The following is a 26,821-nucleotide window of genomic DNA, read 5'->3' as shown; positions in this document are numbered from 1 at the left end:
GCCAGGGATGGAGTATTTCCCACTTGGGCAACCTGTTCCAGTGCCTCACCACACTGCAGAGCAGGCTCTGCAGCCAGCCATTGCCCCATGGGCCTCAGGCCCTTACCCCTCCATGTGGAAGGCTGATTTCTGTGCAATTCAGGACCAAAACACCACGAGTTACCTAGCACACTGGCTTGTTTCTTTCTATTCCTCCGTCTCCTCTTGCGGGTGGGTTTCAGCCATGGACTCTCCGTCTTTCCTTTCCTCTTCAGCAGCTTCTTCTTGACGCTGGACTCGGAGCTCTGAATAACCAGAGAGGCCACGTGCATGTAAGGCATGTTGGCAGCAGCGTCCCAGCAGCCCTTCGCGCCCATGCGGAAGAGCCTTCCCGCAGCTTGTGTTGTGTGCAAAGGCCTGAAGGGCTGGGGGTTTGCAATCAAGTGGTGCTGAGATGTCTTTACAGCGCCGAAAAGGAAACACAAGCACACGTGTGGGTGCATTTCCTGTCATTTCAAGAATGCTTCACTTTCTCTTCCATGTAGGTTCTTAACACCACACTCATCGCAGTAGTAGCCGAGCACCTCGGCGCAGCAAGGCAAGTAACAGGCACACGCACACTTCCAGCTTCTCCCCAGAAAAACGGTGGGGTTTTCCAACTCAAATATTCACACTGCTCCACAGTCGTGCTACGAAATGTCAACCAAAACCCACCCTGCACCTGAAGAGCCACCTTACAGGGTTGGGATGAACCCAATGGAATCGAACGCTACAGGAGCAGATCAGCCCCTTCCCCTGAGCAAGGAACAGGGCAGCACAGACTAGTCATGCAGCACATCTTCAGACATATTTACGTATCTAAACAGGTTGTTGGTTTAAAAAAGAAATACAGTTGTCTGGGGTGGGTTTTCAAAGTCACCATAAGAACGGGTAACCAGGCACCCGACCCTGTAAGGCAGCGTTCAACACATCATTGTAAAACCCACACTCCAACTGAACCCATCAGCTCCTGATGCTTATCCATCTCCCACCAAAGCCTACGAAAAACCTCCTGCTACCATGAAGAGTGGCTGGATCAGGCCCTACCTGCATGGGAAGCCAATGCTGCACCATGCCCTGTTATCACAGGGAGCGACACAGTGGTGCTGAGCCCTGGCTCTCCAGGGCAGCTCTGCACCGTGTCTACACTGTCCCCAATAACTGTCCCCAAGCGAGGGCTCAGTTGTGCCCCGCCACGTGGCTTACACCCATTGCATCACTCTGCTTGTGAGGGAGAGGTTTGCATTTGGGCCAGTCCCTGTCTGGGGAACCAAATGATTCACCAGAGATGTGAGTAGAGCAAAAACCACCATCTGGGATGCAGAGATCTGACCTGGGAGCTGGGACTTGACTGCAAGCTCAAGCCTTGGTTCGAGCTAACGCTACACACTGACTTCAGCTACCCAAAGAGAGGGTCAGGCTACACAGCTCCTGCTGCTCGGTCCTCTCTGGCTCCTGTAGTGTCAGAGCACAGGGCACAGACCCTACAGAGCTCTGATTCACTTGGTAGAGTTGGTTCTACCTTCAGCAAAACCATCAAGAAATGAAGCCAAGAATTTTTTCAAGGTGACTGAAGAGTTGGGGTGCCTTAAATGCTGGCTCCTCAACTTGAGGTGCTGTGGAAAGGAGCACATTTTAAGTAAAGGGGAGGGTGGGAGACAGATACAATCAAAGAGCAACAACTGAGATTTAAAAACTAAAGATCAGGTTCTCTTCACCTGCTAAATACAAAGTACAAATCACCAGCAGCTCATGAAAGTCTTCCCCTAGTACACGACCAACAACCTCACAGGGAGAGACTGTCTCTCTGTGTGCTGTTTGCATGTCTCCCCAGTAAGATCTGCTCATCTGGTACCCTGAGGTAGCATGTCAGATCAGTGTGCATTTAAGCTCTGGGCTGGGCCAATGGGTTTGTGAACAATCCCACCTGAGCTCCACACAGAGCTGCAGGGTGTTGCTGGCTCCTGCCTCATGCCAGGTCTGTATCTGAAGGCTTTAAGCACTCTCAAACACTCCTAACATTCAGTGACTGACAGCACTGAACAGCTTGTTGGAAACACCAAAAAAAGCCCAATAATTAGCATCAGGAAGCAATGAACTTTACCACAGATCAGGGTTGAGCACCTTGTGGAAAACATTACTGTGTGGGGGTGGTTTCAGAGTGAGTTTTGTCAGAGACATGAAACCCCACAGCTTTGTGCTCTCACTCCCTTTGGCAGGGGAGCGAAGGGAAAATTAACAACAGGACAAAGGCTGAAAGACACAATTAGCAGCCAGGCTTACCAAGTCAGACTCATCTCCATCTTCCTCCTCCTCCAGAGACTCTACAGACTCTTGCTCCTCCTCAGACTCGCCATCGTCAATCTGCAACCACCATTTGCCCAAGAACAGAAAGAGTCAGTCAGGTCAGGGCTCTCAGAGCCAGGCTGGACAGGACTTGGAGCAAGCTGCTCTAGTGGAAGGTGTCCCTGCCCATGGCAGGGGGTTGGAACTGGATGAGCTTTAAGGTCCCTTCCAACCCAAACCATTCAAGCATTCTATGATCCCCACACTGCACTGCTGGGCCCCCCACCCTGCAGAGCATCCCCCCACCATGCTGCAGCACCCAGTCCCAGCCTGCATGTGAGCTAACATAACTTCTTTGCCAGGATGAGAACTCCAAGGCTGTTAATGCATGTCATGATATGTCCAGAAGGATGGTACAGGGGAAAACAAAATTCAAGTCCAGAAGAAAGTTTTCCAACCAAACCTTAACTTCCTTGATTATCCAAGCCCAGCCTCACACCTACACTGTCTATCATGATTTGGGAAAAAATGAACTAAATCCATTTTAGTGCTTTAGCAGCCTGTTACAAGCAAGAATAGGAATACAGCCTGGTTTGTGTTGGAAGGGACTTTAAAGCTCATCCAGCTCCAACCCCTACCACAGGCGGGGACACCTTCCACTAGAGCAGCTTGCTCCAAGCCCCTGTGTCCAACCTGGCCTTGAACACTGCCAGGGATGGGGCAGCCACAGCTTCTCTGGGCACCCTGTGCCAGCGCCTCAGCACCCTCACAGGGAAGAGCTTCTGCCTAAGAGCTCATCTCAGTCTCCCCTCTGGCAGGTTAAAGCCATTCCCCTTGGCCTGTCCCTACAGACCCTTGTCAAAAGCCCCTCTCCAGCTTTCTTGGCCTCTTTAGGCACTGGAAGAGAACATGTCTCTTATTGGTTCAGTAAATTCCATAACTAAATACGGTGGGGGTTCTGCACCTATAGTGGACCACAGACTTATGCAGCGAAACTGAAACTGGGGGTAGGTGGGGAGATTCTCAAAGGTGCAAGAGAGAGCAGGAAATGGTCCTCCAAAGGCCTGGCTACCACTGCTGTGCTTTCTGTCTTCTTGCAGGCTAAGAAAACCTAGAACTGCCTCAACTCCTGCCATTCCCATCCCACCTGCAGTGTCCTACCCACTCCTGCAAGTCCTGCACAGGGCATGTGAATACCTTTCTGGCATTGTCTGCATCACATACGCTGTCTTTAGAGGTCCTGTTATCATCTGCAGGAAACACAGCTGCCTGTTCTGCTCCATGATCATCGTCCTCTTCCAACTCATCAGAGTCTTCCTCTTCAGAGTCTACATCTAGGCTTTCCCCATTCACATGAGGGCTGGCATCACCCAGGTCCTTTTCACTCTGAAAGTTGTCCAAGCACATGAGCCACAAAGACAACATCAATTCAGAGGACAGAGCAGCCAAATCCATCCTAGACCTCTTCTGTGCTAGGAGCCTTCAAGCTACCAGGGGAAAGCTGGCTCTATGTCCCTCCAGAGCTCTTCTAAGCTGCCAGCAAAGCCAGCCAGAAAGCCTGCCATGTGTCACCTAACCCTGTGGATCCAGGAACCAAGGAACCATGAAGAGTCAGTCCAGACTCATGTGGTTGTAACAAGACATTGAGCGGAGGAGAGCTGCTGGGCAGGAGCCTTCAGACAGACCCCTGCAGTCCAATGCAAACATGGAAGGGCAGCTCTACCAAGGATGCAAGAAGGTTTCTAGGGAATGGAGAGGGATTTTCACTCCGCTCCATGAAAGCCTAGCACTGTTCTTCCTGAATTCAAAGACCAAAACCTCAGGGCATGGGCTGCAGCAAAAGCAGGATCTGACCAGGAGTGAGTCCCTGTCTAAACCTTTTTAAGCAACCAGCTGTTTTGTTGTATAGCCTAAAGCAGTAACACCACAGTTATGGGCAGGATGCTGTTGCCAGAGAGAAGATGCCGATTCAGAATGGAAGATGCTGACCACAACAAGCCAGCACATCCCTGAGCCTACACAGGGGTTAGTGTGCCGGGAGAAGGGATGTGTATGGTGACAACAAACCATGCCCAGTGGGCTCAGCACTCCCCTTACCTTGACACCTGCAGAGGAATGAGTTATGCTCTTAAACATCTCAATCATTGTTCTCTGTTTTAACACTTTGGTCTTTTTCTTGGGAACCAGGCTATAGGTTCCCATTCTCCGTTTTTTCTTCCGAGATACTGCAGCAGCTGGAAAAGAGAAGCAGAAGAAGCCCAAAGTTTGCTCAGGAATGAGAAGAAGATGGGATAGAGAGTAGAGGCTGTACTGGGGGCAAGAGGTTTCCCACTCCAACTGATTTATTTACGAGTCAACCAAAAGATGACACACTCATATGTACAAACACACAAAGAGCTTTCTGCCAGCGCTGCAAAGCCACCCAGATTCTGAGTGTCCTCTCCACACTCCTCCTGGCCCCTACATCACCATACACAACATCAAATCCTTAACTTAGCCTGTGTTTGGCAGTACTGCTGATGCTGTAGCAGGCTGAATAGAATCCAACTTGCTCAAATAGATACTGCAAGACTAATAATACCAACATACAATGAAAGCAATCGCCTAGTAAGTGAGGAACACACAGGGAACAGGTATCTTAAATAAAGAGCTTTTGCCATTTAACCTCCTTTCACACCTACTATGGAAGTTTGTTTGATTCCTTTCACTCCTTTGATTGGGTCTTAATTTGTTAAGCCTCCCTCCTGGCCTTCTAATCAAATCAGTCATCACACCTCACTGCCTGGTGCTGTCTTTGGTGAATACACATCAGAAGGATGCTTAGTGCAGGCTCTTTTAAGAACAGCATACAGCAGGGAACAGCCAGCTTCAGCACCAGGGTTATTGTGTGCAGCAGTACAGCCTGTTCCTTGAGAGCATTTCTTCATCTTCCACTACGATGGAATTTCACCAAAAATCCCCTTTTGGAATTTAACCAAGAATCCCCTCCCTTGACCTGCTGCTGATGCTGCTGAAGATGCAGCCCTGGACACGACAGGCTGTACAGTTCATGGTAAGCAGTTGTTGCAGTGATACATGAAGCCCTCAAGAACTGACAGAAACATTAGCAATATCACATAGGAAGATGGGATGAAAGTGGCTCCTCTAACAAAAACACTGCAGAAGAGTGATCTTCAGCGTGACAGAGCAACCTGCCTGCCCATGCTGCCTGGGACAGACCTGCTCTCGCTGAAACAAGGTGGCACAGGCAGGCCCGAATGGCAGCAGCTCCCTGCAGAGTGGAAAAAGGGTGGACTTCACCTGGGAGGCCACTTTAACAGGGGAGTGACAGAACAGACCCTGTACACCACCCCCAGGTGACCAGAAGGGAGTCCAGAGCACACGAGCACCACAACTGCTGCGTGATGGCCACTGGCAGAGAAGTGGCCAAATGACAGAGCAGCTGTCAAACAAGGTCTGTGGCAGCAGCAGCCCTACTGATGCCAACAGGAAAGGAAACCCTGAGGGGAGTTCAGTGGGAGAAAGGTACTGACAGAGGTTTCAGTGCCTGTTAACCCGCCTCATCTCCCATTCACCCACAGACCATTCACCCATGTTTGGGAAGAAGGTGCTGCTCGGGATTGTAACTCTGCCCTTAACTCTGTCCTTCTCACCTGTCTGCGACTTCGTGGTGGCCACATAGCTCTGGTTCTGAGGTAGTGACTGGTGAAGGCCCGGGAGTGAGGGCAACGGCAGCGGCTTCCCAAACTCCAGGACGGTTTTGTTGCCTTCCTCCTTGGGTTCTTTTTGATCTCTGCTGTCTCTCCCATCTTTGGGGTCTTTACTTGCATGCTGGAAAACAAAATGCAGTTAAATTGAGCCTCTGCATCAAATAAAATTAAAATCAATAAACCCATTCCATTCCTTTCTCTCAAACATACTCACTTTCAAAGACAGAACCACACATTCAAAGCAGAAGCACATAGCCCCTTCTCTAACATGTGATGATACTTTGCCTAAAGACTGCAAAACACCTGGTTGGAACTAGATGATCTTTAGGGTCCCTTCCAACCCAAACCATTCTGTGATACTGTGATTCTATGAATAAATACACCTATTCTCTGAAACACATGAGGAGCACGGCTGTCACATCAGGCACACACAACAACAGTCTTGCAGAGACCTTTTGGAAGAGCAGGAGGCAACAGGAAGGGATTTAATGCTTCCTTCTGGACAGTATTTGGTACAACCAAGTCATAGCAAAGGCTTTCAGCTCTAGCCTGGCCCACAGCAGAACACAGGCAAAGACAGTGTTTGCTTGATGCTGCAGGTTACCTCCAGTGCTGCCACTGCCACAGCAAAGACCTGCCCAAGCTTACTTTAAACCAGGTACTCCCAATGTAGCTCTTGCCACATCAAACACAGGGCAGGCCACAAGCTCCTCCTGAACACCAAGAGAACTTCACAACAGTCACTGCAGCCCCTGCTGCTGAAGTCAGGCTCTCCGGCACCAAGGGAGCTTGCACTGGCTCTGATCTAAGCACACAGTCAGTGAAGACTCAGCCAGCACCTCTGGCTATGAAAGAGGTTCCTACAGCTCCACACCTGCTGCACCTCTCATGGCAACCACTCTGCTAACACAGGTGAAGGAAATGCTGCCACCCTGATTCGATATTTTACACTGGATTTGCCCTCTCATGTATTAAACAGATGATGTAGGTCCATACATCCTCTCCATATATCTGTCCACTCAACTGCCACACAGAAGGCAGGTTTGGCAGAGATGCTCCAGAAAACCAAGAGCAGTTATTGCAGACCATGAGTTCTGCAGTGGCAATGTTTCAGTGCTGCTCCACTTGCAGGAGGATGCTTCTTATGGGGCTCCTGAAGCAGCAGCTGAAATACCAAAACAGAATGAGGAATCCAGGCAAAAGAAAGGAAGGAATAAAGAGCAGCAAGCAAGAGAAACACTCTTTAAAGCCCAGGTTCAGACAGGCACTCTTGGGCACTGCTTTGAAGTACTGTGACCTTGTGAACAAAGAGGGAAGCAACTGATTCTCCTAATTACAGCTCTGCCACGTGCACACTGTTGGCTCCACACAGCCAGAAAAGCTGTGCTGATAAAATCAACCTGACCTGCAGGGAAAAGCCACCAAACTGCCAATGATTCCTGTTATCATGCCCATAACTTCTGGCCGGATTGTCACAGCTGCTCTTAAAAGGCATCTTGTCTTGGATTAATGAGTTCAGAGATGACAAATCCACCACAGTCTTTGATATGCTGTCCCCATCTTTAATTGCTCTCACTGTCAAATGACTAAATGCATTATGCTTTTGCCACTGAATTAAAGAGCCCTGTATCATCAGAAACTCTCACTCCAAGGAGATACTTATGGACTACGACCATAAATCATTCTTTTTTAAACTTTCACCTCAATAAGTTTAATAGAATGAGCAAAATAAGTGTCCACAGGACGATTTTCTGGGCATTGGATCACTTCCGAGCCTGCTCCCAGTTGTCCTACCCCTTACAAAATGTACGTCAGGAGCGCTGGGCACAACATGCCAATAATAGTCTCAACAATACTATTTATACCTCTTAAAAGTCCCTAGTTAGAGATGTGAAGGTTAACAGCAACTCTGGGCTGCAGGATTATTCTGAGAAGTCCCCTGGAACATCCACTGCTTTCCATTTTTAACTTAAAATGGGAAAAATGAGCTTGGGAGAGGCAGAGCTGACCCAGCGCTGCCTGCAACAAGTGCCCACAGGGCTGCAGTTTTGGGCCTTTAAGTGCAGGTTCTTGTAGCTGGTCTCTGCCAAAGAGTGTCCTTACTCCCAACCAGTGAGATTCCACATCCAGACCACGCCAGGCTGTTTGGGAGAACACATTCCAATTTGAAATGAACAAGTACTATGTTATTCGCTTGGGGTTTTTCTCTCCCCCTGTAATTACAATATGGAAATAAATCCGAAATCTTCGACAGGGCTGCAGGACAAGTGGTAAATGTGACTTTTTCAGGGCAACTCTGGTAAAACACAGTTTTTAAATCAAATTAAGCCCTGGGAGATCTGGATTGGTTCTTGGAGGCATATGCAGCAAGGCTAATGAACAAGAATGCCTGCAGAGAGGTGTCCAGATCTCTCAGGAAGCTTGATGCTATGGGAAGCTGAGCAGGGCAGCAGTAAAAACATCTCTCTCACACAACATGTGTATATAAATACATATATATGTACATATAAATTACTACATCTAAGGATTGTAATAAAAGCATCAACAAAGAGCTGAAAGCACTTCTACTCAGTTTTCTTCCCATCTTTCTTCATTCTTAGCTAGATAAAAGTTACCTCTTTGCTGTTCCTATTAAATTTGACTCTTACCCAAGTGGAGTGTTTAGGGGATGCAACTTTATTCTTCTCCCATTTCTAATGTCTCTGAATTCTGACAGTTCCGTGGCTCGAGCCTGTAGGTACAACCCAGCCTAGCCTCCTACACAGAGCTTTGATGCTCTGCTCTATCTGCTCCAGATTTAAACACTCCCACAAAAGAGGCTTTGTTAATCGCATACACTGGTCTGCTGGGAAATTTCTGCTTCCCTAAAATCCCGTCGCACTCGCTAGGAGCCGGTTCAAGCGCACCAGGGCCCTTCCTCACAGAGATATGCTGCATCCTGAGGAATAAGGAATTCGATCCACCTCTGCTGTGCTCTGGAGAGACCCCCCCTGCAGCCCTGATCCAGCTCTGGGGCAGCAGCACAAGAGGGACCTGGAGCTGTTGGAGCGAGCCCAGAGGAGGCCATGGAGATGCTGCGAGGGCTGGAGCAGCTCTGCTCTGGAGCCAGGCTGAGAGAGCTGGGCTGGGGCAGCCTGGAGAAGAGAAGGCTCCTGAAGGGGAGACCTGAGAGCAGCTCCAGTGCCTGAAGGGGCTGCAGGAAAGCTGGAGAGGGGCTTGGGACAAGGGATGTAGGGACAGGCCAAGGGGAATGGCTTTAACCTGCCAGAGGGGAGACTGAGATGAGCTCTTAGGCAGAAGCTCTTCCCTGTGAGGGTGCTGAGGCGCTGGCACAGGGTGCCCAGAGAAGCTGTGGCTGCCCCATCCCTGGCAGTGTTCAAGGCCAGGTTGGACACAGGGGCTTGGAGCAAGCTGCTCTAGTGGAAGGTGTCCCTGCCCGTGGCAGGGGTTGGAGCTGGAGGAGCTTTAAGGTCCCTTGCCCCTGCTGGAGCCTGCCCAAGTGATGCACAGCTTTCAGTATCTGCAGGGCAGGGACTGCTCTGTCAGGACGCTAACAAGCACAGGCAGTCTCTATTTTCAACAAAGCAGACTCCTACACTCAGAAATTGGATGAAGCTCATCCTCCTTCACTTAAACCAGCAGACGCTCAAGAGAGCAGAGGTGCTTTCATCTCACACCTACAGGGCTCCACTGCAAATTGCAAAATGAGAGGCGAGAAACTCTATTCCTGACCCTAAATAAACCCCCGGGCTGTGCTCTCCTTGTCCAAACAGCCGTGGTCTTTGGCTTTTTTCCCCAATTACATTTAATAGCCAAGCACAGTTTTAGCTGCAGTTATAGAGAAGTACAGTGAGGAGAATCCCGTACAAAGGCAACTCCAGTTGCCAGTTTGAGCTCCCAGGTTGTGTTCCACGGTGTCCCAATCACCACACGTGTGGGCCACTGGGGGCAAGAAAGGACCAAAAATCATAGAGAAAGAAACCGCAGTACCAACGTCTTCATTTCCTTCTCATGTGGTATCAGCACTCCCTATGCAAAAGGCTGTGAAGTCATGTATTTCATGTTGGGCATTGCAATGAACAGTCAAAGAAGCTGGAGACAGCCATTCCAAGGCTCAGGCCAATGTTTCCAGAGATTCTTGTGTCTGGAAGCAGCAAAACTTGGATCACAACTCCGTCTGACACCATGGTGAGAGAAATAACCCAGAAACTTGCTTAGCCTGAGACAAGAACACAGTATTTGATGTGTTTATAAACATTAAACTCAAGTGCTTCCTACATTTTAATGGGATCAAGCATGTATCTGTTGTTGGCACAGAAGTCCCCGACAGCAGCAGGGAGAAGTCACTAAAAACAAAGGAAGAAAGAATATCCCTCTAGAAAAGCAAAATAGAGAACAAACCAACCTTACTGAACCCGTGTTGGTCCAACAGGCTGTACACAGTGCTCTTCCCGCAGCCCAGCAATTAAGAGGGCTTTCAGTTCCCAAAGCAAGCAAGCTGGGCACAACCAAAGCTGGGCTCTGGTTTCCCACCAGAGCAGAACACCACCTATGGGTCTGTGCAAGGACACCAGCAAGGTCCTGCTTTGAAGCAGAGCAGCTCAGCGAGCCCCACACCACGGCCATTTGCTCTTTACACCTGAAACCATCACCAGCTTACACACACAAGCTCTTCCTTCTCTTCTCTAAAGGACTTTCATCTCCAGCACAGAACAAGCTTGAAACCGAAGCCAAGTAGCCAGGAGGAGCAACACAGCAGCTGTCATGGAGCAACCCTCTTCTCTCCATCCATCATGCAGAGGGGCAACAAGATTTGTTCCGAGGCGCTGCCTTTGAACAGCACAAAGCAGCAGCTCCCAGGGGTATGTGCCTCTAACAACTGATATTTAAGCAAGAAGCATCAGTCTGCTATGAAAAATGGATCACCAGCAGATGACACTGCCTGTAGGAGCTGTCATGGCACTACTGTCCCTTTGCTGCTGCAGAATTACACTTCTCATGACTGAATTCCAGCATGGCTGTCAGGGGATCCTGACCCCTGCCCAAGCCTTACCTTGGAGCAACCAAAAGAAACCTGCATGGCTTTGGTCTTATCTAGATCAGACAAACTGCGAGGCTGATCCTCTTATTAATACCCTTTTATCTGCAGATTAACAGGTCCCTTTAGAAGAGGGATCCTGGTGTGACTTGATCACAACTGCACTGATTTGTGTGCACACACCTGCATAAAATCATAGTGCTGCAGGCTGCCAGGCAGACTGCACTTCAGCACAGACTAAACCAAGCCACAAACCTACACTGACTTTCCACCTCCCTCTGCAGCAAACCCTCTATGCAAGAAGTAGAGTGGCAGTCTATGGCTTCAACACTCCTAAAGGAGAGTTCCAACAGGGGACATTTAACTGTGGCCAAGCTCACACATGTGGACTTCACACTTTCAGTCTTGCTCTACCCATGCGCACCTGGTTACCCCTCAGGAGAGCATCCTCCATGGGTGCACCTTCTGGGTTCAGACAAGCTGACAGCAGCACTTGCCATCGGAGTCCTCTGTTTCACTATGCCCTCTACTCTTTACCTCTATTTATTCCCTCCCCTCCGAGAAGTCACTATCTCCATCACCATCCCGTGAGCACCTGGCCTTTGTTTTCTGCCTATTAAAGCCTGCTCCACAAACAGACACTTGCAAAGTGCCTGCCCGGCCCCAGGAGATGAACACAAGGTGTTCTCAGGCCAGGGGCTCCTGCAGAGCAACCCACAGACCACATCAACACATCACTGCAGTACTGCTGGGCACTGGCATGGAAAATCATACTTCCAGTTATAGCAACCACCAGTCCTGGGATCAGATACAGAGTGGCAATGCTGCTTAAAGATACAGTTTGATGAATATTGATTGAAACACAACATTCGCCCACTTAGGGGGCTGCAGCACCTCCCATATGAAGACAGGCTGAGAACACTGGGGCTGTTCAGCCTGGAGAAGAGAAGCTGTGTGGAGACCTAAGAGCAGCTTCCAGTGTCTGAAGGGGGCTACAAGGATGCTGGAGAGGGACTTTTCAGTAGGGACTGGAGTGACAGGACAAGGGGTGATGGGTTCAAACTGAAACAGGGGAAGTTCAGGTTAGATCTAAGGAAGAAGTTCTTTACTGTGAGGGTGCTGAGGTGCTGGCACAGGGTGCCCAGAGAAGCTGTGGCTGCCTCATCCCTGGCAGTGTTCAAGGCCAGGTTGGACACAGGGGCTTGGAGCAAGCTGCTCTAGTGGAAGGTGTCCCTCCCGTGGCAGGGGCTGGAACTGGATAATCTTATGGTCCTTTTCAACCCAAACCAGTCTATGATTCTATGATAAGCAAAGCATCTCCTGCTCCAGACTCATCCTTCCCTGTCCAGGCTTTGTCTCCCCCAGTTAAACTGGCACCCTGTTTTCTGTGCTCGCTGGGAATTAGGCTGAGACACGAATTCATGGATTTCTGCACTATTTCTTCTGATAGTTCAGCTCCCTCAACCCACTCCTCTGCATCGCACAAGAAAATACCACCAGAGACACACACCTCAAACTCCAGCCTCATGGTCACCAAGTAATGAACAAAGACAGAACCTGGATTCCCAATTCAGCCATCTGCTCCTCTTATCTCAAGAGATATGGGATGCTTTCATCTCCTTTATCATCCCTTATCCCTTCCAGACACATCTTAGTGATGTGAAGGGGCCTTCTCCAAGCACAGGATACACTTACACATCCCTTTCAGTCTGTTGCCTTGCCCTGGAAACTTTTGGGTTCTCAATAGGGTTGTAAATGGACAAAAGGTACAGTGCTCGTGTTACTGCACTATTCAGCAGGGGAGCAGACAGGATGCTGTCAACAACCTTCTAAGGTCTCTGCTTAAAAATCACCTTAACATGCAACAACATCAATTAAAATCATCACCTGTTTCAGACTCAGCTTCGATCCCAATTCAGGAAGCAACTCCTAAACAAAGAGAAAGCTGGTTACATTTGGGAGACAGTTATTTTCCTCCTTTCAAAAACCAATCCACGTGTGCAGGAAAAGGCAGCCACGGTCCCCTGGCAGTGATTGCATTACAGAAAACAGCATTTTTTGCCCTGGTGGATTACTGCAGGTGCCTGGGGGATGGAACGACAAATGTTCCTGCCACTTTGCAGGCAACCAAACACCTTCCTCCCCTCCCGCTCCCAGGCAGCAAGAACAGTCTACCAAGAAAACAGCATTGCTCTAAAACCTATCAGTAAAGAACTGACTGTGCCCTGTCATCAACTTCGGGGTGATTTCCACAACGCGTTTCCTGGAATACGGCACCTGCTCTGCCAGTGTTTTTGGAGGGGAAAAGGTGTGAATGTGGAGGCTGGCGCCTGAAACGTTCCTGCACTGCTGGGCTGATGAGCCTCTTAGAAGCAGCTCCACAAAGAACTAATCAGGATGGCAAAATGACAACTAGCAAGGCCTCTGCTGCTCAAAAGAAACTAGCATGTACGTTCAGAGACAATGGGCAAAAACAAGGTAGTAATTATCAGGAGGGCTGAACAAACCAGATGTGTTATTGTCTTATAGAAATGAGATCAAATCTTGGGCTCACATTCAGATGCATTGAGTGGAGAACACGGGAACAGCCTCTTCTTACCACCCTGCTTGTGAATGTTCTTCCTCTCCCTATTTTAAGCCCAAAGAAAATGGCCAGAGGTGCTGAGGACATGCTGTGCATTCTTGAGCAGTCCAACAACTGCAGACTTTGGGTTAGGAAGCTGCTGGTAGTGTGTGAGCAAATAACCATCAACAGCATCATCACAGCCCCTCATGTCCGTGAGCACCTGCAGAAGCAGCTTTCTAGAGACAAACCTTGAAGCCCAAGGGGCTGTGTACAAATAATCTTTTTGATGTATCATAAAATATGAATGAGGAAAACTCTCCCTCCTAACCCAGCAGTCATCTTTTAGAAGGGAATTGCCTCTTTCAATTGCTCAGCCCCAAGGGAGCTCTCTCTGTCAAATTCCACAAGGGTCTGGGGGTTTGCCCGGCCTCATTTAAGTGCACGACAGGCTGCTGAAGGGAAGCTGTGAGGCTGCAAAGCCTTGTTTGGGTAAGAGACAGCCTTAGGAGAGACTTTCATCAGGCTGCATGTAACTGCATCTGGGCTTCCCCAGCCAGAAAACAGCAGCGTGTGAGAAGGAGATAATTCAGACACAGTCAGGGGAAGGCAAGGGGAAACAGTGGTGTGGGGTGGGAGAAGGGATGGGAAATCCTATGGCACGTGTGGTTTGTGCCCTGGTGCTGAGCTGGGTGCCCACCACGTCTCTAATCCTGAGGTGCTCTTTAGACTCCCACCTGCATCCGGAGCACAGGAGGTGCCACAGCTGAGGCCACCTTTCCCATCTGTGCCTGGCTGCGTGCCACCCATCTCTCCTCTTCCTCCTCTCTTCCCCTGACCCAGATCACAGCGAGTCACAGCTCTGAGACCTTCACATCGTATTGCTGCTGTGCTGCAACACGTGGGTGACATCTGAGGATCACCTGGCATTTGCTGGTCACCAACCTTTGCAAGCAACTTCCCACATATTTGTGGGTGTCACTCACACTGCCACGCAGGACTAACAATCCCTTCCTTCACCTAGGTGCAGGATACCTAAAGGCTGGTCTCTCTCCCATTAGTAGATACAGCACAATGAGAGGATCTATGTTACTGTAGCTAAATATAAAGGGTCACAGGGCTGGAGACCAAGGGACATCTGCCTGTTCCAGTGTCTATTCCTTACCTTTAGCAAAAGAACCCCCAAAATAGGCAAAAGAACCAAACTTGGCCAATGACAAAGAAAGGAACATTTCTGTTCACCCCACTGTAACATGAATGCACCAGATGACTTCACATCTCCTTTTGCCTCCTAAAACCAAGGCAGAGCTCTGTTTTGTTAAGTGATCCATCCCTAAGGATTCTGGAATGAAGATGTGTGAACAAGTTCCATTACTGCAGGCAACACAGAGAGAAAGAGAAAACATCCTCTGGTTTACCACTATAATGCCATGGCAATGCAATCAAGTTGCCTACCATACCAGCTTCTTGACAGCTTCCAAGCTTAGGAGAAGCCCCAGTTTAACATGCTATGATAATTTCTTCTGAGTCCAACTTAGAAGAAATCTAATTTGTTTCCCAAGCAGCTCTGGATTGCAGCAGATGGCTGATGAGCAACACAGCCAAGAGATAAAGGCCATCGAGTGTCTCACATGTATCTATTGGAGAAGGTAACTGATCAATTATATATTTAGAAACACATTGGGGAAGAGAGCTGGTGGTGGCCATGTGGCTCTATTCCAACACCTCTGCTCTCTGTCACAAGAGACAAAATAAATATACATATTTATATAAAAATTAATATATATTACATATATACATATAGGAGCACTGTCTGCAGTTCTTGTGTCCTCAACTGCTCCAGCAGTCATGGAGCTGCTGGAGCAAGTCCAGAAGAGGCCACGAGGATGATCAGGGGCTGCAGCACCTCCCATATGAAGACAGGCTGAGAACATTGGGGCTGTTCAGCCTGGAGAACAGAAGCTGCATGGAGACCTCAGAGCAGCTTCCAGTGTCTGAAGGGGGCCTATAGGGATGCTGGAGAGGGACTCTTCATCGGGGACTGCAGTGATAGGACAAGGGGTGATGGGTTCAAACTGAAACAGGGGAAGTTCAGGTTGGAGATGAGGCAGAAGCTCTTCCCTGTGAGGGTGCTGAGGTGCTGGCACAGGGTGCCCATAGAAGTGGTAAATGCTCTGTCCCTGGCAGCGCTCAAGCCCAGGTTGGACAGGGCCTTGGGCAACATGGTCTAGTGTGAGGCATCCCTGCCCATGGCAGGGGGTTGGCACTAGATGATCTTATGGTCCTTTCTAATCCAAACCATTCTATGATTTTATGATGTATATTAAAACCCCCCTAACAATCCACTTGGTGGGAATTACAGGGATTATTCATGTTCCCATGCAGCACAGCATCCCTCTCATGCACTCAAAGCAAGCCACAAGCAGTTGCAGCAGCAGCACTGGCTGCTGGGCATATACATTACCAGGCTAGCGATGGGTTTAGGCATTGTCTTCCGTGCTCTGTGGACCTTGACTTCAGCGTTAGCAGCGGTGGCTTTTTTAGCATCCATGTCCTTACTGCCCTCCCCGAGCTTGGCTGGCATTGTGGCTTGCATCTGAGAAAAGGAGCCCACAGTTCTCCCTTTGCTTGCTCCTCCTGGCAGGGTTTTTGCAGCATGGCCGGTGAGAGAAGCAAAGGTGCTGGTAGTCCTTAGAGGCTGCTCCTGTGCCATCTGCTTGGTTAGAATATATCCATTGCTCCCTGTTACAGAAGTCTGTGTGAAGTCATTAGCTTTCAGATGGTTTTGCTTCCCAGTCTCACCATCTCGTTCAGAAATGCCATTTTCTGCTATCCTATTTAACTTAGTACTGGAGTCCTGCTGGCTCACTTTCGTATTGTCCTGAGTGGTTTTAGCTGGGTTTGGGTGGCCACCAGCTTCGCTGTGCTCACAGGAACCGTTGGTTTCACCATCTACTGCCATTTTTGGTTCCCCCGCTTGCTTTTCTGTAGCACTTTCATCTGCAGCCATGGCATTAAACCCTGGAGAAAGAGGGAGGAGGAGGAGGAGGAAGAGAGAAGGAAAAGGGTCACAAGCAGTATCGAAACTCCAAAGAGAAGGTACAGCTACTCACAATGGCTCAGGAAGAACAACCCTTTCCTCCAGAAAGCTGCTTGCTATATATATCTATGTAAATCCATTTAGATTGCTCACTCACCTACCTGGCTTGCCTGGATCCTCAGTGAAAAGTGGGGTGTGTGCCTCAGTTGCAAGCAGCGCACTCATTCTCACTTGCCTCAGCTGCAGATGTGGCCATTTATTCCCAAGTATGGATTTCTCAAGGTAAATATTACCTTGTGCTTTTCCAGTAACTACACTTCCTGGACCATCTGTCAACCCCCTGCACATCAAACAAAACACTGCCCAATCTTGCATTCAGATCTCAGGCAAAGCCCTTCGCAATGCCAGACTGGACTTTGGTGGCTCAGACACAGCTCAGCAGCCAAGCGGCTCTGCCACTACACAGCACACCCCAAGGAGGAACTCCCTGGCAATGCCAGCTCTCCTGGCACGGTTATCCAGTGGCTCTTCTCCTGGGGTGAAGCAGCACAGGAGCAGGATTCATGGTGTCATCTCAGAGGCAACAGCCAGAGTAAACAGGGGGAAGCGTGTGAAGTGCAATTCTAGACTATAGGAACGACAGGAGTCAAACGCAGCAAGAATTTTGCAGGCTCAAAGCTCACACCCAGATAACACAGGAGTGCCCATGCAAAAATGGTTTATCCCGCACTCCTTCCAAACACTTCCATGCTCCCCTCATCAATGAGTTTGTCCCATCTGAGGTTTCAGACCTGACCTGAAGAAAACCCAACTATGAACGCTGTGTACTTAGAATGGTTTGGGTTAGAAAGGACCTTAAGATCATCTAGTTCCGTCTGTGTACTTGCAGAAGGGTTTCCAACATGACAAACCAGCAGCTCCCCAGGCAGGCAACCAGGAGTGATAACAATTCACTGCCACGCTCAGTGAAACGATTAAATCAACCCGCTGTTAGGGATCCCTTGTGTTGTTTCCCTTCCAGAGGCCACACAGCTATGAAGAGCACCACAAATCCCGCCAGCAAAAGCCCTGTCAAAGCAGGTAGGACTGATTACAACCAGCTTGAATCAAAGCAGTTTTCATGTACGGTACTCAGAAAGGCCCAGAGTCAAAGTGGAGGACAGCTCTGCAAGCCAGAGCAGCATACTGCTGTCAGCATCTCATTTCGTTCCACTCCTGAAGCCCAAACATGCCAGGAAAACAATACCCTGAATGTCTCTGCTGACCTGGCAAAACCTGATGCAAGGCTCAAGTGTGAAGCAGAACCAGGTTCCTGGATGCCAGCATACCTGGGCTGACTGTTCAAATCCAAGCTCAGCAGGGCTCTGCTGTATGCCCAAGCACAAGCAGCTCAATGCAAACAGCAAGGAGGAGAAGCAGCGCTGTCACCAGAGCAGCCTGTGACTGCCTCTCACATGGACTTTGGTGGCTCAGAGCCTCTAAAAACAGCTCCAAAACTTCCCCAAAGAGTTCCGAAACCTCCTGAAAGAGCTCACTAGTGCCCACTGGAGCACACACAGGGGGCAGAGGCAGAAAGCCACCCCTCCAGCAGGCAGTAACTAAGTGGTTCTCCAAGCACGATCCAAAGTCATCACCTCCATCTGCTGCCCTCTCACACCACCCAGACCACCTTCTGTGTACTGAAAGCTCTGATAAGCCACACAAGGGTTTGTTTTGGAGAGCAATGACTCCTGGAGGAGATAAAGCGCTGGGTTTTCACTGTTATTTAGCTACTTGAAAAGTCCTGAGCAGAAGGAGCCATTCTTTCAATCCTCGTTTCTCTTTCTGCATTTGGTGTCTTTAAAAGCCTCTGCTGTTGCCATTTAAACAATTATTTCAGCTAAGTCAGTGCCAGAATAAAACAACAAATGAGCTCCCTGACTACAGATGGAGGTTTCCAGTGCTCAGCACCAGGCCCCTGTCCGAATTCAGTCTTCAATCTGTGTTGATTTAAACACTGCACACTCCCACCAGTGCGGTCAAATGACTTCAGTGGCTGACTATTAGATAAAGAGAATAAGCAGAGGGCACGAATTGCTTTACCTGCCATGAAGGCAACCAAAACAAGGTGCATTACAGCACTGCCCTAAGGGGAAGAGTAACTGTGTTAGTCCAGACAAATCTGGGAAGCCGAAATGAAAATCCCACGTACAGTTCCCACACACACTCTTCTGAAGTGCACAAAGCACAGTGTGGCTGTGGAAGCACCATCAATCTCTTATGAACTGGCACCAGACCCCCAGATCCGCATGATTAGAGGTCTGCCTAAATAAAGATATGAAATTTCATAGTCCCTAAAGTGGCACAGAACTGGAGACCTTGACAGCAGTCATCAGGGGATGGGTTTGATCTAACAGGATGGTGCACCCACTCTGCGCTGTTGTAGAGGGCTGCTCAGGTTGCCAGGCAAAAGGAGGTCCAAGGGCTTCCACCTCCATAGAATCACAGCCTGATTTGTGTTGGAAAGGACCTTGAAGCTCATCCAGCTCCAACCCCTGCCACGGGCAGGGACACCTTCCACTAGAGCAGCTTGCTCCAAGCCCCTGTGTCCAACCTGGCCTTGAACACTGCCAGGGATGGGGCAGCCACAGCTTCTCTGGGCACCCTGTGCCAGCGCCTCAGCACCCTCCCAGGGAAGAGCTTCTGCCTTAAATCTAATCTGAACTTTTCTTGTTTCAGTTTGAACTCATTCCCCCTTGTCCTATCACTACAGTTGTGATGAAGAGTCCTTCTCCAGCACCTTTGTAGGCCCCCTTTAGATACATCCCATTAAAGATACCCCCACAAAGAACTAGTTTAGATCAGGAGCTACGTTACTTAATAACATGTGGTAGCCCAAGTAAAGGAGTCTGGGTTTTACAACCAAAATCCTTAGTCTGGTAACAGCAGAACAGGAGCTGCTCGCCCAGGCTAGGCTATTGCTTCTCTTGACGTGATGCTCTGCCTGTAACACATGCTCCATCCCTGTGGAATGGGACAGATCTGCAAGCCTGACCACGTTCAACAAGTCTTAGACACATGAAGTGCACGTTCACAACCAGTGCTGAACAGACACAACTCAACAGATATTTACACTTTTGCTGAAATACGGCCTACAGATGGAGACAGGAACACGAACGAGAGGCAGCAGGAACCTCCCAATGGAGAAATACTGACTACAACAGCCTAAAGAAGCTCTTCAACCTCACCAGACAGACAAAGCTTCCTGCCATGACCTCCTCATCTCCCCTTCTTCATGATTAAACAAGATGAATCACTGCAAACCTGCCAAGATCTTCATTTCAAAGACACTCACAGCAGTGAGTTCTCTTCTGGTCAACAGCTTTTCTGCTCTTGTGCTGCAAATGCAAGTGAGTAAAAACTGAAATCATTTCTCCAGAACTTTACAACTTGACAGCATTCCTTCCTTCCAAGCAGACCAGAACTCCCTCCCCTCAGTATTCGCTTCTTTCCAACTCACTCACTGTTCTTTAATCTACAACCATTCATTCCTTAACTACAACAACATGAAAGGTAGATAGAGCCTGTGTCCATGGAAGTGTAACTTTTTTACTAGAAGCATCTCAGCATTTTCAGAGCTCCCTTATGCATCCATCCCCTACACCACATGCAGCAGGAAAACCTTGTCACATTGCCCACAGTGCTGCCTGCATCCCAATCCAAGCATTTGGGATTAATCTGGGATGGGTAACTTGCCCAAGAGATTTATGTTTTGTTATGGTGCCTGTCTTCATATCTGAAATTCACAGAATCATCAAGTTGCTTGGATTGGAAGGGACCGTAAAGCTCATTCAATTCCAATGTCACAGGCAGGGACACCTTCCATTAGAGCAGGTTGCTCCAAGCCCAGACCATCCTGGCCTTGGCATCCTACCTGGATATCAAGATGAAAGAAACTTCACTAAAGGTTTATCTCTTAGAAGCTGGCTACATTTTAGTAACACAAGGAATTTAAGACTCAGGAAATGCTGCAGCTCCACTGTCAGTGAGACTCCACATGGCAAAGGATTATCAGTAATGTATTCAAACCACTTCTCAGAATTAACAGCTCACTGGAGTGATGCAGAGTTTCCAGCCCTTCCACCCTTCCCCAGGCTCAAGCAGACCCTGTGCACGAGTTTCAGACTTCAGCTTTCTTCTCAGTATCAGTACCAATCTCAGTATCTTCTCAGTATCACAGTCATTCAAAATTGACTTAAAATCCCCATGAAGGGAACAAAGTCATACAAAAGTAAGGGAGAAGCCAAGTCAGACAGGATGAGGCCACCTCACTCAAACTCCAGGGTGCCCTTAAGCCACCACTGCAACCAAGATGACAGCTCAGATAAGCACAGTCTGACTTCAGGCACCTGTCTTTGGCTAAGCGACCCCCTGCCTGGACGTGCCTACCATGTGCAAGCAGAAACGAGCTGGACCAGCTCAGTCAGAATGATAACTTCAAAAAAAACCCCTAAATTAGGCAAAATGAAACCCACCTCTGCTCTGCCAGCCCAGACTCCCGCAATGAGGGCTCCTCTCCACTGCTTCCAGCTCTTCCAGCAGAGCCAGGCCTCGCTCTGGTCCTGCCCTGGAGCTGGCCAGAGCTGGTTCAGCCTGCCAAAGCCTGCCTGTGGGCAGAACCCCTCTAGCAGACGTGCCACAGTCTCACCAGCCATCCCTGCTGCAGCCAAAGGGAACCCAATCACCGCTGCAGAGACCGAAGGGGACGAGCAACCACTTTCAATGTGCAGGCCACCAGCTGGATGAGCCCAAAACTCTCTCTTACTTTGAGAATGCAGTGGAAACAAAGTCTGAAATACAGATTTTTAAGTTCAGATCTCACTGAGGAGTGAGATAAAGAATAATATGCAAGCATTACAAGCCTTATACTCCAGGCCAAACTGCAATCATCACTGGGTCTGAGGGGAAAAGAACAAGAAGACAAACAGAAAGAAAAAGAATATCCTAGAAGCAAAGACACTACTAAAACATGGAACTTTCCTATGTTTTCCTGAACAGCTTGGTGCTGAGCACTGGTAGAGACGAGACAACCTGAAAGAGACAAGCAACCAGCGCTTGCAGGGTATGTTCTCTGTCCCCAGCAATTTCCTGTGTCTCCAGCACAGGGTCATGAGTCTTCGGCTGCTGCAAGAGAAACATCCACCTCTGAACTAATCAAAGACTGAGCTTGTGTAGAAGTATATGAAGTGCAGTACAAGTACTGCAGACATTTCCATATATCACACTTCACAGGTGTTTCACCTTAAGCACTTTGCAGATCATCTTTTAGAACACCACAGATACCCCTGGCTTTTCATTCAATAACCAACTGTCCTGCTGGATCAACTCTGACAAGGGAGAAATGCACCTGGTTTGCAACCACTGTGTTACAGCAGTGCCCTCCCCTTCTCCTCAAAGTAAAAAAAATCATAAATATTCAAAGGAGAGAGGAGCCCAGCTGACATTAAAAGGATGCTGAAGAGATGGGGGCTGACTAGGGAGAACTGGTGGCTGGAGATCCTGCACCCATTGGGAAGGAAAGCAGCACCTCTACCACTGAAGCCAAAAAGTGGAGCATTTTGAAGTCAGGAGATGAAGAGAACCATGCTTTCAGGGCAAAGTTCCTCTCTGGGGTGTGCCCAGCTCTGGGGCAACAGCACAAGAGGGACGTGGAGCTGCTGGAGCAAGTCCAGAGGAGGCCATGGAGATGCTGCGAGGGCTGGAGCAGCTCTGCTCTGGAGCCAGGCTGAGAGAGCTGGGCTGGGGCAGCCTGGAGAAGAGAAGGCTCCTGAAGGGGAGACCTTATCGCAGCTCCAGTGCCTAAAGGGGCTGCAGGAAAGCTGGAGAGGGGCTTGGGACAAGGGATGTAGGGACAGGCCAAGGGGAATGGCTTTAACCTGCCAGAGGGGAGACTGAGCTGAGCTCTTAGGCAGAAGCTCTTCCCTGGGAGGGTGCTGAGGCGCTGGCACAGGGTGCCCAGAGAAGCTGTGGCTGCCCCATCCCTGGCAGTGTTCAAGGCCAGGTTGGACACAGGGGCTTGGAGCAAGCTGCTCTAGTGGAAGATGTCCCTGCCTGTGGCAGGGGTTGGAGCTGGAAGAGCTTTAAGGACCCTTTTAATACAAACCAGGCTGGGATTCTCTGTGACTGATGATCTCTTTTTCCACTGTCCCCTTTTTAAATCCATGAAGGCAGATGATATTCATCCAAGAGCCTGCCCTGTATTTCCAAAACACAAACACCAGTGCTCCCAGTGCCCTGGAGCTGTCACCCTGGGGCAGTGTCACCCTAGGGCAGTGTCACCCTAGGGCAGTGTCACCCTGGGGCTGTGTCACCGCTGCCCTTCTCCTGTCAAGAGTCAGAACAGGAAAACTAAAATAATAAAAAAGAACAACTTCTGCTGTGAATGCTCAGTACTGAGACTGCAGAGGTCAGATAAATGGGATTCAGCATCTCTCTGGTGGGCTGGCTCACATGAATACTGATGGTGACTCAAAGCAGTTTAACAGCCTGAGTGATATTAATTTGTTCCTTTGCCATGGGATCAGGTCCACAGGGCTACAGCACAGCAACGAGGCCCCGAGCCCATCTGTGACCATGGGATGCTCCAGCTCTGGAGCTGCCCAGCTCCAAGAACGCTTCTGCTGCCGCAGCCTCCCTGAAGCAGGGGACATGAACACTGCGTGCACATCTGGGCGCACATCTGGATGCACATCTAAAACACCTAAGCATCATTTTGCCCTGTCTGGTCTCCTGGTTGCCAGTTTCAGCAATCACAGCTGGGTAACAAAGGCCAGTGAAGAACAATGCATAGTGCACAACCACCACACAAACCATTGTCTTTTACACACGTGGTGTGCTCAGGAAGACAAGGCTAACATCTGAATGTTACCATAGGAATGGAGACCACACAGTTCCCATTGTAGCACCCTTCTTTCCTCGGTAGCAAACTGGATAATAAGCTGAAGTGGTTGGAATCCAAGCACCTTGTGAAGCCTCAATACTCTTCCTGCGCAGGGAGGGTTCTCAGCTTCCCTTTCATACACAGCACCTGCTTTCAGTCCAAGGCACTCAAGACATACAAGGTGCAGAAACGTCTCTCTCTCCACCCTCCTCCTGGATTTTTACCTTCACAGACTCTTGACACTTACCTTAAGACCAACCAAGAGCTAAATAAACACCTTTATAGTCCTGAGCCAAGCAAGGATCAAGTGAGAGTCTCCTCCCAGAGCAACGTGACCTCCCACTGGCACCTCAGACTTGGGCTCCCAGAGCAGAGGTCTGGTGCATGCATGTGTCAGCAGCAGCACTCACGTGCTCCCAGTTAATATACAGGCACCATGGCCTGGCCACATCTGAGGCAGCATTCAGTATTTAGTCTGTTCTGAGCTTTACTAACTAAAGAAATGGCAAAACATTACGCTGGAGAGAAGAGAAAGGAAGAGCAATGCTGTGCTACACACATCTGAATTAAGTCCAAAATTGTGTTGTTAGCTAAGACAAGGTATTCTGATGGGGCCAGTTCAGTGCTTTTCTAATGCTCTATTATGGAAAAGAGAACAAAAATACACCAAATCCCTGCAGAGCTATCACAAGTAACTAGTCAAGGAATAATAGAGCCATGGAAAGAAAGGAGGGGGCTGCAGAGATAAAGTGTGGTGGGTTTTTCTTTTCCCTAATCCCATTGACACATTTATTAAGCCCTCGGATTTGTGTGCATGCAACTCCCAGCCAGCCACACAGGAAAGACTTCGCCAAGTTAACATGTGCTGCATCCTGCAAATGAAAAGCAAGAAGAAACAATGCAGCAGCCATGAAGCATCCCACAACAGCACAAAGTGTAGAGGGCCCTAACCCCACCAACCACCCTGCAGCCATCAGTGCCTGGTCTGGAGCAAGAAAAACCCAGGGGAAAACAGAAAGTTCACTTGACTAGAGGGAGGAAAAGGGCCAGGTCATCATGTGGCAGGATCAGAGTTCAGTTCAAAGCAGTCATTCACAGGAGGTTCAAAGTAACTCCTTTGTGCTTCACAGCCACACCAAAGCAGAAGTGACAATCAGCGATCAGTCATTAAGGTGGGTGGCGATGGAAGGACTGAAAAGCCAATTTGCCATCTCCTGGGGAAGAGCCCTGCTCAGATAAACACAGAACTGTTTGGGGCAGCACACCCAAGGGACAAAGCCCATCTCCTCGCCCCCAGTTTTGTTCCCATCACACGCCAGCCTCACCAGGAAGGTCTGGCCCTCGACCGAGGCAGGTGCTCACCTTCCTCTTTGTTGTTGGTGATATCTTTCAGCAGCTCAGTCTTCATGCAGGCGTCTTTCCTTGGCTCTGCCTTACTCAGCACTGTTCGCTAGGGATGGGGAAGGGGGAGGGAAAGAAATGGGAAAGAAAGATCATGGTTTAGCTCAATGTTCATACACAAGCTGCATTGAAAAGAAGAGACGACCATGGACACATCCTGTTTACATCAGGGCAAACCTCGTTCTCCTAAGTAACGGCTACAAGGAAACTGCCACCAAGGCACAGGTCACAGACATGAACTGGCAGCTCATCCCCATGAGGAGCAGAGGGGCTTCGTGCTGCACCCGGGCCAGGACCTCGCAGCTCAGTGTGGTTCAGATGCAGACAGATTCTCTATGTGTTTGGGAATCCAGCTGAGTCTGGCTGTGCAGGCATGGACTGAAATGGTCATGAAAGGCACAACAGAATCCCAGCCTGGTTTGTATTGGAAGGGACCTTAAAGCTCTTCCAGTCCCAACCCCCTACCATGGATAGTGACACCTTCCACTAGAGCAGCTTGCTCCAAGCCCATCCAACCTGGCCTTGAACACTTAATCATCCCAAGGAGGTGATCCTTACTCCCCAAAAACTTCTTAGGTTTTAGGTGCGGGGAGGCTGATCTATCAAACTTGTCACTCCACATCATTTAGCAACACTTACAGCCCATGGATGCTTTCAGTGTTTAGTTTTGGGGTTCTTTCCTAGTTCATTCAAACATAACTTACAGACTGCAAACCCTCAGCAAGCTCCAGCTCATCATTCATAACACTCATATAAATTAAAGCTAATGAGCTCTTGTTTTAATTCTACAGAAAGGAATTCAGGTTTTTTCCCCTCTTTTTTTGTTATTTTCTTGTAAAAACAACCCACCTGCTCAACTCCTGCCTTTCACACACCTGAAGTCATGCTGCTAGGTAAGGTTTGCAGCTTTAAAACCCTCTTTTTTGACACGTCAAGACAAAAGAGCTACCAAAACCAAAGGAAAAAGGTATTAAACCCCCCCAAACACACATAGAAGGGGTCCTTTGACACAGTGCTCAGAGGACAAGCTAGTCTGAAAGGTGAAGATGGTGAGTGTAGAGGTGCTGTGCCCTGAGGCCAGGCTGGGCAAAAGGCAAACTGCACACTGCCAGTGTGGCAGGAGAAGAATGAGCCCAGGTCAAGCCAAGTGCTGCAGGCCCGCACAGAGCAGATGGTGCCCGCAGCCCTGCAAATCACAAGGTTTAAAGCACACTAAGTGATAAAGAAAGGGAAAGAAAACAACCTGCCCATCTCCTATAAGCAAGCAAAAAGAGATAAGACTCACACATGAAGCCCAGTGTATCAGCTCCAAAACCAGCCCCAGCAGCAGCTCGCCCTTCCCCACGTGTTTGTCTGCATCTAGCAGGAGGGATGAGCTTTGATGTTGGCATTGCTATAACCAGCCACCCTCTCATCTGTGTTTCCTTGTCAGCTCAGCTGCAATACTAAGTACTGGCAAGTGCTGCAGTGTGGGGTCTTCCTCCACCCTGATTTTGGCAGCCCCCAGCTCCATGCAAGGCAAGGACAGCTCATCCAGAACCACATCCACATCTGGCTCACCCAGGACCATATCCCTGCCCCTCGGTGCCAGCAGCACCCCTCTATCATGCACCGAACATAGCAACACACAGCTGATGGAAGGAGGATGTGGCTGGGCACAGGGTCTCCACCGCCTGCTAAGGGCACCTTCAAGGATTGCTCCTCTAGCAAGGAGGAAGGTGGTTGTACATGGCTCCTGCCCTAGGCACAAGCAAACAGCAAACAGGCAAGTCTAGATGCTCCTAGCAAGAGGGAACTTATGCCCTGAGCTCACCAGCTTCAGACACAGACCAAAACTCAAACTGCA

The 26,821-nt window shown here is 49.2% G+C and overlaps 1 protein-coding gene across 16 annotated transcripts in view; it reads right to left on the bottom strand.

Moving 5' to 3' along the window:
* The window catches only part of EHMT1 (euchromatic histone lysine methyltransferase 1), a 115,022-nt gene that overhangs the window by 34,946 nt on the left and 53,255 nt on the right, over positions 1–26,821 (bottom strand). For 8 of the 16 annotated variants that reach the window (XM_061479737.1, XM_061479741.1, XM_061479742.1 and 5 more), the window contains 8 exons: positions 24,937–25,024; positions 16,080–16,636; positions 12,940–12,981; positions 5,958–6,135; positions 4,402–4,538; positions 3,502–3,690; positions 2,302–2,382; positions 164–437 (listed from right to left, as the gene is read on the bottom strand). In XM_061479737.1, coding sequence (XP_061335721.1) covers positions 164–437; positions 2,302–2,382; positions 3,502–3,690; positions 4,402–4,538; positions 5,958–6,135; positions 12,940–12,981; positions 16,080–16,636; positions 24,937–25,024 — 1,546 coding nt within the window. Of the gene's footprint in view, positions 1–163; positions 438–2,301; positions 2,383–3,501; positions 3,691–4,401; positions 4,539–5,957; positions 6,136–12,939; positions 12,982–16,079; positions 16,637–24,936; positions 25,025–26,821 lie in introns of those variants that run through there. The other 8 variants (XM_061479735.1, XM_061479743.1, XM_061479745.1 and 5 more) reach the window with 7 other exon arrangements.

The sequence above is a fragment of the Pezoporus flaviventris genome, unplaced genomic scaffold, assembly GCF_033815535.1.
Source record: "Pezoporus flaviventris isolate CSIRO_AGI_PZ_B2104156 unplaced genomic scaffold, CSIRO_AGI_Pfla_v1 ptg000154l, whole genome shotgun sequence".
NCBI lineage: Eukaryota > Metazoa > Chordata > Aves > Psittaciformes > Psittacidae > Pezoporus > Pezoporus flaviventris.
Note: the sequence above shows the minus strand (reverse complement) of the source record. Positions and strands in the feature narration are given on the sequence as shown.